At 42.9% G+C, this 12253-nt stretch overlaps 7 protein-coding genes across 8 annotated transcripts; 3 read left to right on the top strand and 4 right to left on the bottom strand.

Annotated features, from left to right (window-relative positions):
* Positions 1-838: 838 nt before the first annotated feature.
* On the bottom strand, positions 839-1661 carry LOC6557595 (rhodanese domain-containing protein CG4456). Its single transcript, XM_001985259.2, has 3 exons — positions 1339-1661; positions 1110-1269; positions 839-1039 (listed from the first exon to the last, which is right to left on the bottom strand). Exons 1-3 carry the CDS (start codon positions 1616-1618, stop codon positions 979-981), a joined length of 501 nt encoding a protein of 166 aa, XP_001985295.2. The 5' UTR covers positions 1619-1661; the 3' UTR covers positions 839-978.
* Positions 1662-2141: 480 nt separating this feature from the next.
* LOC6557592 (heat shock protein 67B3) lies at positions 2142-3102 on the top strand. Its single transcript, XM_001985260.3, has one exon. The coding sequence runs from the start codon at positions 2307-2309 to the stop codon at positions 2892-2894; it is 588 nt and encodes a 195-aa protein (XP_001985296.1). The 5' UTR covers positions 2142-2306; the 3' UTR covers positions 2895-3102.
* Positions 3103-3468: 366 nt separating this feature from the next.
* On the top strand, positions 3469-4267 carry LOC6557322 (adrenodoxin-like protein 1, mitochondrial). Its single transcript, XM_001985261.3, has 3 exons — positions 3469-3635; positions 3735-3786; positions 3856-4267. Exons 1-3 carry the CDS (start codon positions 3527-3529, stop codon positions 4205-4207), a joined length of 513 nt encoding a protein of 170 aa, XP_001985297.1. The 5' UTR covers positions 3469-3526; the 3' UTR covers positions 4208-4267.
* LOC6557294 (protein FAM76A) lies at positions 4262-7412 on the bottom strand. Of its 2 annotated transcripts, XM_001985262.2 has the most exons (6): positions 7202-7412; positions 6645-6709; positions 6468-6581; positions 5861-5954; positions 5159-5584; positions 4262-5097 (listed from the first exon to the last, which is right to left on the bottom strand). In XM_001985262.2, exons 1-6 carry the CDS (start codon positions 7286-7288, stop codon positions 4714-4716), a joined length of 1170 nt encoding a protein of 389 aa, XP_001985298.1. In that variant the 5' UTR covers positions 7289-7412; the 3' UTR covers positions 4262-4713. The 2 variants fall into 2 exon arrangements, with proteins under 2 accessions (XP_001985298.1, XP_032599203.1); XM_032743312.2 differs by lacking the exons at positions 5861-5954; positions 6645-6709; positions 7202-7412 and having other exon boundaries at positions 4280-5097; positions 6468-6529.
* Positions 7413-7529: 117 nt separating this feature from the next.
* LOC6557284 (kinesin-like protein KIF18A) lies at positions 7530-11846 on the top strand. The gene is made up of 5 exons (XM_001985263.3): positions 7530-7972; positions 8041-9127; positions 10440-11250; positions 11308-11436; positions 11505-11846. The coding sequence occupies exons 1-5, from the start codon at positions 7674-7676 to the stop codon at positions 11633-11635; spliced, it is 2457 nt and encodes an 818-aa protein (XP_001985299.1). The 5' UTR covers positions 7530-7673; the 3' UTR covers positions 11636-11846.
* On the bottom strand, positions 9239-10200 carry LOC6557265 (ribosome-recycling factor, mitochondrial). The gene has a single exon (XM_001985264.2). The coding sequence runs from the start codon at positions 10154-10156 to the stop codon at positions 9368-9370; it is 789 nt and encodes a 262-aa protein (XP_001985300.1). The 5' UTR covers positions 10157-10200; the 3' UTR covers positions 9239-9367.
* Positions 11811-12251, bottom strand: LOC6557250. Its single transcript, XM_001985265.3, has one exon. It carries the CDS (start codon positions 12249-12251, stop codon positions 11811-11813), a length of 441 nt encoding a protein of 146 aa, XP_001985301.1.
* Between the last annotated feature and the right edge of the window lie 2 nt (positions 12252-12253).

Genomic DNA, 12253 nt, shown 5'->3' with positions numbered 1-12253 from the left:
AGAAGTTAAAATGTATTAAAGACTGCATACACATTTTTTAAGTCTGATTAGAGAAACAAAGCTTTCGTGGCCTTTAAGTATAGTGTTTAAATGTTATTTAGTATTTATTTATATATTTTACAAAACATAGTCAATTAAAATTAATTACAATGCTTTATAGTATATTCAATTTATTGATTTAATCATAGTTGAGTTTTAATTATTTTTCTTAAAAAGTAGTCTGATTACAAAAGCGAGGCTTTCCTGGTTTTTAAGTGTAGCCTTTAAATAATATACAGTATTTATATATGTTTTTTACAAAACAGCTAATTAAATTTATCTGAAATATGTAGTACAATTGTATTTATTGATTTAATCATAGTTGATTTCTAATTATTTTTTGTGCTAAACAAATAAAGAAAATAAGCAACTTACCTTTATTTTGTTCTAAAGTCGGTTTTATTATATGTCTCAATATTTATATCTCATTTCTATATATTATATACAAATATATTTAGTACTATTTTATACGATAAGAATTCAAACAATTAGGAAAGAACAAGTCATTTATTAAAATTTATATTTGGATAACTTTGCAAATATAAAAGTCTTCATTTAGTTAATTGTTTTTATTATTCGCTTGGGTAACTTTATGTGAATAATGATGGATATTGAGCAACTGCATCCTGTATTCTGTCGATATCAGTTAACGATTCCCTTTGGGCAGATTAAATGTGTTGCCATCAAACTCTTCCATTGATTTTGAATTGATGATTGAGCGGCACAAGTCTTGACAAGCTGCAAAAACTTTTCCGATAATAAATCCCAGTATCCTGTTCCCAGTAAATTTTCCAATAGATTTTGTATACTTGCTTTAAACGACTTAATTTATTCCGAAACCATTTTTCTACAATGTACTTCTCGTGTAAAATAAAATAATAGATTGAAATTGAGTTATAAAAAGGCCAACGAGTGCAAATGGAAATTGTATAATCGATCTCACTGCGGCAGACCTTCCTTTTCAGCCCACTCTAGCCAGGAGCCGTGGTAGACACTCAAGCTGTCAAATGTAAAATAAATATATTTCACAATCCATCTAGATATTTGTCATTTGGTGTGTCAGAACTCACTTGGTAAATTCAGCAGCCTTGGCGATTTTTTCGGCCTCCTGGGCACGTCTGCCGGAGCGACAAGTGAATATTATTTTCGCATCCTTTGCTGGTTTGGCGCGTCCATAGGTCTGTTCAAACTCCTCCGGCTCAACCTGCAGAGCGGACTCCAAACTGGGCACTATAAAATTTAATTTCAATTGTATAAAAATAAATAATCAAATATATATAGTATTTAGATATTGCTTACAGGGTATATTGATGCTGGCCGGAATGGTGCCAGTTGCCGTCAGCTCCTCTGGATTGCGCACATCAATCAAATAGATCTCCGGATGATTGGGCACATCTTTCACCTGCTCATATGTTGCCATCGCACCACTGCTCAAAACTGTACTTTCACTTCGCTTGCCTGCCGACGAAAGATCAGCACTAAGCTCATTATTTGCCGTTGTTGCCGCACTTATAATAGGCGACAGCAGAGCGACACAGACGATGGCAGCGACGCCGACTATAACGTTAATCAGCCGCATGTTGGAAATACAATAAAGATACAGCGACCGCAACTGGACTCAGACTGGGAAACGATATTCAACCTGTAGCCGGTTTTCATTTTTGTTGCTTTGTGGTAAAAAACAAAATAGCAAAACACCGAAAGCTGAACGCTGAACGCTGGCTACAACGGCGCCGGCCACTCATCAGATTTCGACTCAAACGCAAATATATATAATTCATCATGCATACATATTAATACATATGCAAACACAGATTTCAAAGCGAACGTTATCGGTTTGAGCGTCTTCTTATGACAAACGCCACGAAGTGCTTATTATATATGCAAAGTGTATCGAATAAACAAACCTTTTGCGGCTTTTGTTTCTTTTCTCTTTTTTTTTTGACTCGCTCTTAAAGCTCTTCCTTTGTAACTTCGAGAAGATTTTCACAATGGCGCCTCCAGAAAATTCGCAAGTGTCGCTCCAGAAAAGCTCATCTTGTCAGAGCTTTTTCCTGGTGCCCAACTATAAAAGTCGACACTGATAGCAAAAACTTCACATTTGTGTCGCGGCATTGAAGTTAAATTGTTATTTGTAGTTGACAAGCCCAGTTCCGATTTGGTAAATCAACCCTAAAAACTCCAATCGAAACCAGGTCGCATTTTCAATTAGGTTCAGTGAACTTGTACCAGATACAGACTCTGAAAATTTGTAGTGCGTAGAAAAAATGCCAGATATTCCATTTGTACTCAATTTGGACTCACCGGACTCCATTTACTATGGCCACGATATGTTCCCCAATCGCATGTATCGCCGGATGCACTCTCGCCACCATGATGCCCTCGATATGCACACTCTCGGCTTGATTGCCCAAATGGGGGCACACGCTCGTCACCTGGTGGCCCACAAGAATCGCGGTGAGCTGGGCGCAAGCAGCGCCGCTGGCAAGGATAAGAAGGGCAACTTTCAGGTGAATCTCGATGTGGGCCTCTTTGAGCCAGCTGAGCTGAGTGTGAAGCTCGTCAACAACTGCGTCGTTGTCGAAGGCAAGCATGAGGAGCGTGAGGATGAGCACGGTCAGGTTGCGCGTCACTTTGTGCGTCGCTACCCACTGCCCAAGGAGTACAATGCCGATGGCATTGCCTCGACCCTGACCGATGATGGTGTCCTCACCGTGACAGTGCCGCCCCTCATCGTCGAGGAGCAGGGCCTGGAGCGCATTATACCCATTAAGCATGTGGGGCCATCCGACTTGTTTCTGCAGCCCAAGAATAATGGACACAAGGAACAAATAGCTGACGACGACAAAAAGTGAATTTTCCCGATAATTGCGTTGCCAACAGTTGCAAAGTGATTTCCCAAGACTCTCAATTCCATTGCACCGCAAAGATAATAAATCAATTTATGCACGCTACAATTTAACAAGTCATATTAACCATTTATTAATTTATTTAAATGTAATCCATTTAGATTTAAAACTCTTCCAGTGTCAGTGCTAATAAATGTTTTTTAACATCCTAAAATGTCGCCATTTTTGTGTCCTGAATTTAACACTAATATACATATACAAATATATGTATATATATATACACACACACATGTTGAACTTCAAACTATGCAAAATACACCGCACAATTTGAAATATATTCGATAGGTTTTTGCCGCAGCCAAATTTACTCGATTTTTGATAAGAGATGAGCGATAGTGTAAGTGGGGCACAAAAATGCGTATAAGGATTATCAATAGCACAATGCGCCGCCAGATGTAATTATTTTATTTGTATGCATTTAAATTTAACAAATAAATTGATTTTATTTTGAAAACATCTGTAGAATTAGTAACGGAAGCTGTGGCCAAGCACAAGCCAGTGCGCTCTGTTAATAACATGTGAGTAAATGTTAAATAATTTGGGTGCCCACAGCTGCATGTAATTTTGTAACCTTAAAAATGTTTTGTTTACTTTTGCGCCATACGCGTAATTCCCGTCAAATAATATTCAAGCAATTTTTAAAACCACAACTTAACACAGTCAGCAAAGGACTGCACACCACAAAATGTAAGTGGCCCGCCCCCTGAAGTGCCGGGCACAGATGTCATTTGCTAATTATGCGTACAGATTATGAAATTCACTTTGCTATTTGTGGGTTGTTTTCAGTACTGCAGCATGGAGAATACGAGTGGAAAGATCCCAAATCGCCGGATGAAATGTGAGTAATTGGCGTGCGTAAACTCAGTAAATAACTATAGTACTACAATTGCAAACTACTACATTTTAGCGTTAACATAACGTACGTGGACAAGGACGGTAAACGCATCAAGGTGCAAGGAAAAGTGGGCGACAATGTGCTGTATTTGGCGCACCGGCACGGCATCGAAATGGAAGGTGCCTGTGAGGCATCGTTAGCTTGCACCACGTGTCATGTGTATGTGCAGCACAACTATCTCGAAAAGTTAAGTGAAGCCGATGAGAAGGAGGACGACCTGCTGGATATGGCACCCTTTCTGCGAGAGAATTCCCGCCTCGGCTGTCAAATAGTGCTCGATAAGAGCATGGAAGGAATGGAACTGGAGCTGCCTAAGGCGACCCGCAACTTCTATGTGGATGGGCACAAGCCAAAGCCACATTAATGGAGCGCTAAAACGTTATTATTATTGTTGAATCCCATTGAATAAAAGATTGTGTTTTAATCGTTTTCGTGTTCCCAACTTCTATATAATTCTTAAGTTTATAAACAATGCTCTCGTTTTGTGTGTTTTCATCTGGGCAAATAATTAAACTAAAGACAATTGTTTTAAGTTGAGCCTATATAATTACATTTTCTAATCGATGAAATACCATGCATGAAAGCAGAACAAAACAGATGAGAACAGCTTGAATTTGAGGAAAGGAAATTAGCGAGTAATGACATATAAAAATGTAGAATGAAACAATATTGTAATAATTATGTTACAATTAAAGAAAGTATGTAATATCTAAATGTGTTTGTGTGTGTGTGTGTGTAGCGACAAACTAAAAATCATTACAACAAATACACACACGGCACAACACATCGAATTGTGTCAGTGTGTGGTATGTGTGTGTGTGTCTGTGTGTGTATCAGCTGTGAATGATGATCGTTGGGTTAGATGTGCGTTCAGTTCGACGAGGGACTGCTGGAACCGGAACGTGAATGGACGCTGCCACGGTCATGCTCGCTGCGCTCCTCGTCGCGATCTCGACTCTTCTCATCCTTGTCCAGGTCACGCTCGGACTCCCGCTTGATTTGCTTCTCGGGCGCAGCAGCGACGAGCTCTTCTTTGGGCGATAGGTTTTCACGTTTGATCGCATCCTTTTCAGCTTTACTGGCGCTGGCCGCTTTCTTATTGTTGCTCTTTTTCATCACGGCCAAGTCCTTCTGGAGGCCGGTAACCTTGCGATTTAAAGTATCCACCTTCATGTCATGGATTCGCTCGACTTCCTTCAGTCTATTGCGCATTTCGTTCTCCTTCTCAAAGTTTTTGCCCTTCAGCTCCGTCAACTGAAATTTGCAGTATTTTCTATAAATAAATTCATCGAGGATTTGAGTGTAAGGGACTCACTTGTTTGTCCTTCTCCAGGAGTTCCTTGTCTTTTTGATTCAAGCGCTTCTCCAGACTGGCAATGCGCTCCTTCAGATATGTAATGGCCACCACGTGATCCGATGAGTTAGTGTCCACTGTGATGGCAGCTGGTGCCGCAATTGTGCCATTCCCGCTATTGCCACGCGACATCTTATCGGGCAGATCGAGGCCGGCACCACTCACAGCAGTCACGCTGCCAGCATTGGGATTGCCACCAGCGCCTTTGGAAAGATCACCGCCACGCGTCGATTTCTTGACGGCCGCGTGACTCTCTCTGTGCGCCGACGACGAGGACTTTTCGTGTGGTCGCTTCTTGGCCATGGATATTCGGCCCTCCTGTTGCGCTTTCAGCAGGGCACGCTTGTAGGCGCAGGTACATAGCCAGCACAGGACTTTTCCATTGACCTGCAAGACGGTGTGTATGTAAAGCATGAGCATTTAAAGTACATAATAATATTAGAAATAATAATGGCTTAGTTAAACAAATCCTAGACTCTCTCTTATGAACGCAACACATAATCTCTTGAGACTCGTCACTGTCATTTTACATGTCTTTGACAAACAATCAACAATCTTATAATAATATGTAGTAGTAATAGAAATATAAAAAGTGGCCGCAATCCGTTTGTTGACTGGATTTTGCTTTGCTTGACGACGGATTCTCATCGCAATTTCGCTGACCTTTTTGTTCTCGTCGCGCCTGTCAAAGGCCGATCGCAGCTTGCACTCGTCGCATTGTGTGGGCGGTCCGTATTTGGCCTCGTAGCTGGCGCATCTATTTGCAGTTCAGTTAGTGTGTGATATTTGGTTTGGTTAAAATGTTTTGTTCATTTTTCAAGTTTGTGGCACACATATGTTGTGGAGCAGAAAAGAGAAGAGAGAAAAATGTTTTGCGTTCATAAGAGACGTTGTTTTCTATTCTTGTTTTTTTTTTCTTTGGTTTTGTTTTCGTTTGTAACTTGAACAAATCAAGAAAAGAGACAAAGAGAGAGAGAATTTCAAATCTACTGAAGGGCAAGGCAAACGCGCATTTCATTTGAATGTATTTTGAAGGCACAATTAGTTGGGTGGACAAGGCAGGATATGTATATAAATACATACACATATACATATACATATTTATACAAAGTTTGTTTTACGAGTAATTAATTTTAAATTGTTTATTCGAGCATTTCATATATTGTGCATTCAAATTACAGCGGCTGCCACGTTGCTCGTGCAATTTTATTTTGTTTTTTTTTTTTAGAAAAAATTTTTTTTTTTTAAATTGAGAAAATGGAAAACATACCTCATGCATTTGGAGCTACCGAAGGCAGCAACGATCTTGCAGCACTCGCAGGCGTTGGGTTTGCCATATTTGCTCAGATAGTGTTCGCATTTTTTACAGGCACTCTGTGACTTGCTGCAAATGAAAGTAAGAGTAGTGCGGTGCCATGCATAAATCGCAATAATTTTATTAACTTACGAGGCGGAGGGAAATTCCGAGCGGCAGTAAGTACATTTAACTACTGAGGTAGAACCACGGCACACCTGTGGAGAATCGGAAATGGAAAACGAAGCATTAGTTGAGAGTAGATTTGAGTTCAGCCTTGACCGAATTAAGCGAACATTTATTGGATTGGTCAACACTGGCAGATTCTCTGCTATACTTTTCTTGTGGCGTCGAAAGTCTGGCTTAATTGGATATTGAAATTCGGGGACACCACAATTACGGTAGATTCAAGATTCAAATTTCATTTGATTAGTCACATTTGCTATTTGCTACCGGAGATGGAGACAAGGTTGCAACAGCGAGAGCTGCTACCACTGTGCTTCCTCTTGCCGTTCATTTTCACTGTAAATGCGCAGCAAAAATGTTCGCAAGAAAGCGTCGCTTCATTTTTTTTTATTGTTTAGCCAAAAACGGCATTTTCTTATGGCACAATGCATACACACTTTGAAACGTTTGCTGTTTTTTTGTTTGTTGCATTTTGTGTTTGTTTCAAGAGATTTAAAATCGCATTTTTATGTTTGTTTGTTAACCTTGCAAAGCTGCTGGCCCGAGGAAAGTTCTTCGTATGGGTGCCGAGAAAAACATTTGGAGCATGCGAATAATAACTTTGAACTCATTTTAATATTTGTGTTTCTTTTTTTTCTTTTCCCTTGTGCTATTTTCTATTTCTTTAGTTTTACTTGTAATTTGCGATTTAGAAGACGACGCAAACAGTGTCACCACAATATGAAAATGAAATCTAAGCTTGGCATCAGAGTGACCATTCTCTTGCGCATTTAATCTATCGATGAGTCTATCGAACGCTAAGCAACCCTCCAAATACAGTTCATTTCAATCGAAAGCGGGGAAGAAGAAGAAAGAAAGACGCCTCAAAGCAAAATTCAAACAATCCAAGCAACGATCAACTTAAGCTGTACTAGTTTTACAAAATAACAAAAGTCAAAAGAAAAACGAAAAATACAATAAGCGAAAAGTGTCACAAAGCAGCAGGTTTAAGAAAATATGACTGAGCAAACAAATATAAAAGTGGTGGTGCGCGTGCGCCCCTACAATCAGCGGGAAAGGGAGCACAATCAGAGGTGCATAATAAAAGTGATGGACGCATCCTCCTTGCTGTTCGATCCCGATGAGGACGACGACGAGTTCTTCTTCCAGGGCGCGAAGCAGCAGTACAGAGATATCTCAAAGCGTACAAACAAAAAGCTCACAATGGAATTCGATCGCGTCTACGACACGGATCACAACAATGAGAACATGTTCATGGAGTGCACAGCGCCGCTGGTCGACGCCGTACTCGATGGGTAAGTTCAACCGGAGTAGCTGGATATGCACCTGAAAATATATATATAAATGTCAACAACAACAACAGGTACAATTGCTCGGTGTTTGTGTACGGGGCGACAGGTGCTGGCAAAACATTCACAATGCTGGGCAGTGAGAATTGTCCGGGCCTCACTTTCCTGACGATGCGTGATCTCTTCGATAAGATCCAGGAGCAACAGGAGACACGCAAATTCGATGTGGGCGTCAGCTATTTGGAGGTGTACAACGAACAAGTTATGAATCTGTTGACGAAATCAGGTCCGTTGAAACTGCGCGAGGATGCGAATGGTGTGGTGGTCAGTGGATTGGTTTTGACACCCATCGACAGTGCCGAGGATCTGCTGCGCATGCTCACGTTGGGCAATTCGCATCGCACCCAGCATCCGACAGACGCCAACTCGGAGAGTTCGCGTTCACATGCCATTTTCCAAGTGCACATACGGATTACGGACCGCAAGACGGGCAACAAGCGCAGCGTGAAGCTCTCTATGATTGATTTGGCGGGCAGCGAACGTGCCTCCAGCACCAAGGGACTGGGCATGCGCTTCAAGGAGGGCGCCAGCATCAACAAGAGCCTCTTGGCGCTGGGCAATTGCATCAACAAGCTGGCCGATGGCCTCAAGCATATACCGTATCGCGACTCGAATCTGACACGCATCTTGAAAGACTCACTGGGCGGCAATTGTCGCACCCTGATGGTGGCCAATGTGTCCATGAGCTCGCTCACCTACGAGGACACCTACAACACTCTAAAGTATGCCAGTCGCGCCAAGAAGATACGAACCGTGCTGCGGCAGAATGTGCTCAAGTCCAATATGCCCAAGGAGTTCTATGTGAAGAAGGTCAACGAACTGATGGCTGAACAGGACCGTCTCCTGCTCTACAACAAGGGACTTGAGGCCAAGTTGGCCCAATTGGAGCGATCCGGTGGCAGTGACAACGGCTACGATCCGCAGGAGCTGAAGCCATGGTACAGCAAGATCGATGCAGTCTACGCCAGTGTCATAAAGCTGCAGCAGTGTGTCATTGGGATACGCAGCAAAGTCCAGAGCCTGAGTTATCGGCAAACGCTCAAAAAAGATTTCGAGCAGCTGCGCAAAATGTTGACGCTGGACCAACGTCTGCTACAGGATGTGAGTATTATAAATAAATATATGTATATTAGACTATATATAGTATGTATGTAAATGTTCCGTCTGTCCGTGTTGATAACTTTCTAGATTCCTATTCTTGACAGTCCCTCGTTAATTTCAGCTTATATTTAAAATTTAGTAAATTGCATCATAGGCAGTGGCTTACATTTATCGGAGCAACAAATCTATATGTATATATCAATATCAATATCTAACATCAGTCTTGTGGCATTCGTGATATCAGGCATCGCCGAGCAGCTCCTTCTGCTTGCTGGCGAGCAGTTTGTCCGCCTCCCCGATGTATTTGTCCGCAATGGCGGTGAGCTGTGTCTGAGCGGCAAACACATCATCTTTGGCAATGTCCGTCTGCTTCTTCAACTTGCGTATCTCGGCGTTCTGGATGTCGCGTATGGCGTCGCGATGCTTGATGAACAATGCCTTGGCATTTTTGGAGAGGTGCTCGCGATGCTCCTTGGTCACCTTGGGTATGGGTATGAAGAGTGTGGTGCCGTCCTGCTGTGGGTTCAGATTCATGCCACTCTTCTCTATGGCACGCAGCACATCGGGTATCGTTTGGGGAAAGGCGATCATGTTGATGACGATCGTCTTGGGATTCTTGCGCGATATCTGCGCCAGTTGCTGCAGCTCGTGCTCAGCGCCGTCCACTTTGATGCGCAGCGTGTCGATGGCGCCGCTCGTAGAGCGTAACGATAGATTCTTAATGAAATCATCTCTCATCTGGAGCACCGACTTCTCCATTTGGGCATTGAGGCCATCCAGGTTGATCAGTTCACGCAGCTGCTGCTCGTTGATCTCCACCTTGACGGGTTTGCCTTTGGCGCCCTTTTCCTTTTTTCGGTCCTTGCCTTTTGCATAATCGCGCGTTTGTTGCACAAACAAAGCAGGTGCGGCTGCATTCACTTGTGGTTGCTGCTGCTGCAGCACTTGTCGGCTAATTGGAAGCACCACACGCAGTGGCGTCAGCCTGGTGCATATGGCACGTAAATGCACTCCAGTCTTGGCGAGCATTTTTAAAACAAAAATAATTGCGATTTGCAAGTAAAATAAATGCAGTGCTGCCAACTTGCGTTTAATAAAAATCAACCTGCAAAGCAGAAATGCCAACTTGCAAAGCTTCTAAGAAAAGTACGCTGTGCGAGCAAAAAGCTCGGCCACATTTTTAATTTCATATTTACTTCTGTAAATATTGAAATTTAAATTAGAAATTGCTAAAATATTTAAGAAAAATATAAAAAATATGTAAAATAAATGCGCCAACCATCTCTTAATGAATTCTCAATTTTATGTTTAGGACTATATGCTGTTCACGAACTATTTAAGCGCATTGAACGTAAGAAATCAGAAATATACCGATGAGCTGCCAAGGTGGCGCAGCAAGCTGGAGGTGGCCTGCATCAGCCTGAAGAAATTGAAGCTGGAGGTGAAGGAGTCGAAACACCAGCATATTCTCAACTTGTACATCAGCAACAAGGACTTGGAGGTGCAGTTGTCCAAGCAGCAGATAAACAGCAATCATTTGACCGGCATCAACAACGAGCAGGCGGAGAATGCCAGTCTCTTGCGCAAGTCCCTGTCCATGGCCTGCGAGGGATTACACCAACTCTACAGTCGTCTGGAGGAGACGCAAAAACTGACGCCCGAAATACAGAGTGTATATGAGCGGCTGGAGCGCAGGATGCGCTTCACCGAAGCGGAAACGGCGACTTTGACGCAGGACACCGATTTGGATACACTGCTCGCCGAGCAGCACGAGCCGGAGCCATTAACACTGGCCAGCAGCAGCGGTAGGAAACGGAAATGTGATCGTCGCTACACGCACACAGTGTCCAACAGCGAATTTGTGCTGCATCTGGGCGTGGATAGCTTCGAGGACACCGACTCCGACTCTGACTTGGACCCAACTGACGACAGCCAGCAGCAGATGTTTAAGAAACCATGTAATCTGAACGTAACCCAAGTGGTTCCCAGCAACAAAAGCGCCCAGCACAAAGCACTGACGGCGACAGTCACAAAATCGCGACCCATCAATCATCGCATGATGTCCGACATGCTTTCTGATCAGAATGTCGCCGGTTCTGCGAACAAGGAGAAGCTGAAGCAAGGTGAGACATATCCAAATACCTCTTACCAATTTCTCTTCAATCTTTATTGTTTTTTAGCTATGCTCAAGTCCAGCAAGTTTACGACGCAAGGATTGCAGCGCACCTGCGCAGCGGCGATACAAAAGGAGAACTTAAAGTATACCACAAACTGTGTGCGGAAAAGTCCACGAGCCCTAATCGCAAAGAGTGAGCTGCAGATGTGAAATGTTCTTTATTCGATTTATAATAATAAAATTTACTTTTATCTATTATAGCACTTGCCGGCGCGACGGCAACGATGCGAAAGCCGATCTCCCGTCTGGCCGGAACGATTGGATCTGGCGCAAAGGATGCGCCAGTAGTCAGGATAAATCGAGCCGCTTCGTTTCGCGTCAAAAAATCATAAATTACTTTTCATTTATTTAAAGCGTTTCTATTTTATTTCGTTTATTTTGTACCGCCCGAAACGATTTGAACAGTTTTAACAGTTTAACTTCAGTATAAATATAATTTAACCCACATATAAACATATATATATATATATTCTGTAAGATCTTTTACTCTAAGTAACGCGCTTAGCTCTAAAAATACATATCCGTCTCCTTGCCAGCACCCAACTGTTGTCTATCGTTTCGATAAATGTCGCCGGAATTAAAGACGCCTCCAAGACGCTGCGGCGGCGCCAGACCCAGCAGCGCCAGCAGCATGTACAGCAGAGCCCCCAAATTGACGCCCAAGAGCAGCATGCCTGGTCCAAGAAGAGCCGTCGGCGACGCGGACAGCCCCGAGGCAGGCCATCCACTTTGTGGACCGCCAAAGCCGGTGAAGGCTAAACGACGCCAGGGTTGCAGTTGCTCACTGGCAACAGCCGCAGCATTCGAGTCCTGGTCCTGTTTCTTGCTCTCGGCCAGGAGTGTGTAGCGTGGCACATACTTTTTGCTATCCACAACACTTTGTGCATCACCCGCAATTGCCCCAATCACCCAGCAGAGTGCAAAGATAACAAACAACAAAAACTGCATGA

Source organism: Drosophila grimshawi, unplaced genomic scaffold (genome assembly GCF_018153295.1).
Source record: "Drosophila grimshawi isolate 15287-2541.00 unplaced genomic scaffold, ASM1815329v1 contig_44, whole genome shotgun sequence".
Classification (NCBI taxonomy): Eukaryota; Metazoa; Arthropoda; class Insecta; order Diptera; family Drosophilidae; genus Drosophila; species Drosophila grimshawi.
This window is presented reverse-complemented; position numbering and strand designations above follow the sequence as displayed.

What these genes read in the sequence shown, in the direction of transcription:
- LOC6557284 (XM_001985263.3), top strand. Translation starts at nt 7,674, where the DNA reads ATGACTGAGCAAACAAATATAAAAGTGGTGGTGCGCGTGCGCCCCTAC. An exon ending in GTCGACGCCGTACTCGATGG is followed by an intron (nt 7,973 to 8,040) that starts GTAAGTTCAACC and finishes CAACAACAACAG; the next exon opens with GTACAATTGCTCGGTGTTTG. An exon ending in CAAGGAGAAGCTGAAGCAAG is followed by an intron (nt 11,251 to 11,307) that starts GTGAGACATATC and finishes ATTGTTTTTTAG; the next exon opens with CTATGCTCAAGTCCAGCAAG.
- LOC6557265 (XM_001985264.2), bottom strand. Translation starts at nt 10,156, where the DNA reads ATGCTCGCCAAGACTGGAGTGCATTTACGTGCCATATGCACCAGGCTG.
- LOC6557592 (XM_001985260.3), top strand. Translation starts at nt 2,307, where the DNA reads ATGCCAGATATTCCATTTGTACTCAATTTGGACTCACCGGACTCCATT.
- LOC6557250 (XM_001985265.3), bottom strand. Translation starts at nt 12,251, where the DNA reads ATGCAGTTTTTGTTGTTTGTTATCTTTGCACTCTGCTGGGTGATTGGG.
- LOC6557322 (XM_001985261.3), top strand. Translation starts at nt 3,527, where the DNA reads ATGTTTTGTTTACTTTTGCGCCATACGCGTAATTCCCGTCAAATAATA. An exon ending in AGGACTGCACACCACAAAAT is followed by an intron (nt 3,636 to 3,734) that starts GTAAGTGGCCCG and finishes GGTTGTTTTCAG; the next exon opens with TACTGCAGCATGGAGAATAC. An exon ending in CCCAAATCGCCGGATGAAAT is followed by an intron (nt 3,787 to 3,855) that starts GTGAGTAATTGG and finishes ACTACATTTTAG; the next exon opens with CGTTAACATAACGTACGTGG.
- LOC6557595 (XM_001985259.2), bottom strand. Translation starts at nt 1,618, where the DNA reads ATGCGGCTGATTAACGTTATAGTCGGCGTCGCTGCCATCGTCTGTGTC. An exon ending in GGCCAGCATCAATATACCCT is followed by an intron (nt 1,270 to 1,338) that starts GTAAGCAATATC and finishes TAAATTTTATAG; the next exon opens with TGCCCAGTTTGGAGTCCGCT. An exon ending in AAGGCTGCTGAATTTACCAA is followed by an intron (nt 1,040 to 1,109) that starts GTGAGTTCTGAC and finishes TACATTTGACAG; the next exon opens with CTTGAGTGTCTACCACGGCT.
- LOC6557294 (XM_001985262.2), bottom strand. Translation starts at nt 7,288, where the DNA reads ATGAGTTCAAAGTTATTATTCGCATGCTCCAAATGTTTTTCTCGGCAC. An exon ending in TCGGAATTTCCCTCCGCCTC is followed by an intron (nt 6,582 to 6,644) that starts GTAAGTTAATAA and finishes TTTCATTTGCAG; the next exon opens with CAAGTCACAGAGTGCCTGTA. An exon ending in GGCGCGACGAGAACAAAAAG is followed by an intron (nt 5,585 to 5,860) that starts GTCAGCGAAATT and finishes ACCGTCTTGCAG; the next exon opens with GTCAATGGAAAAGTCCTGTG.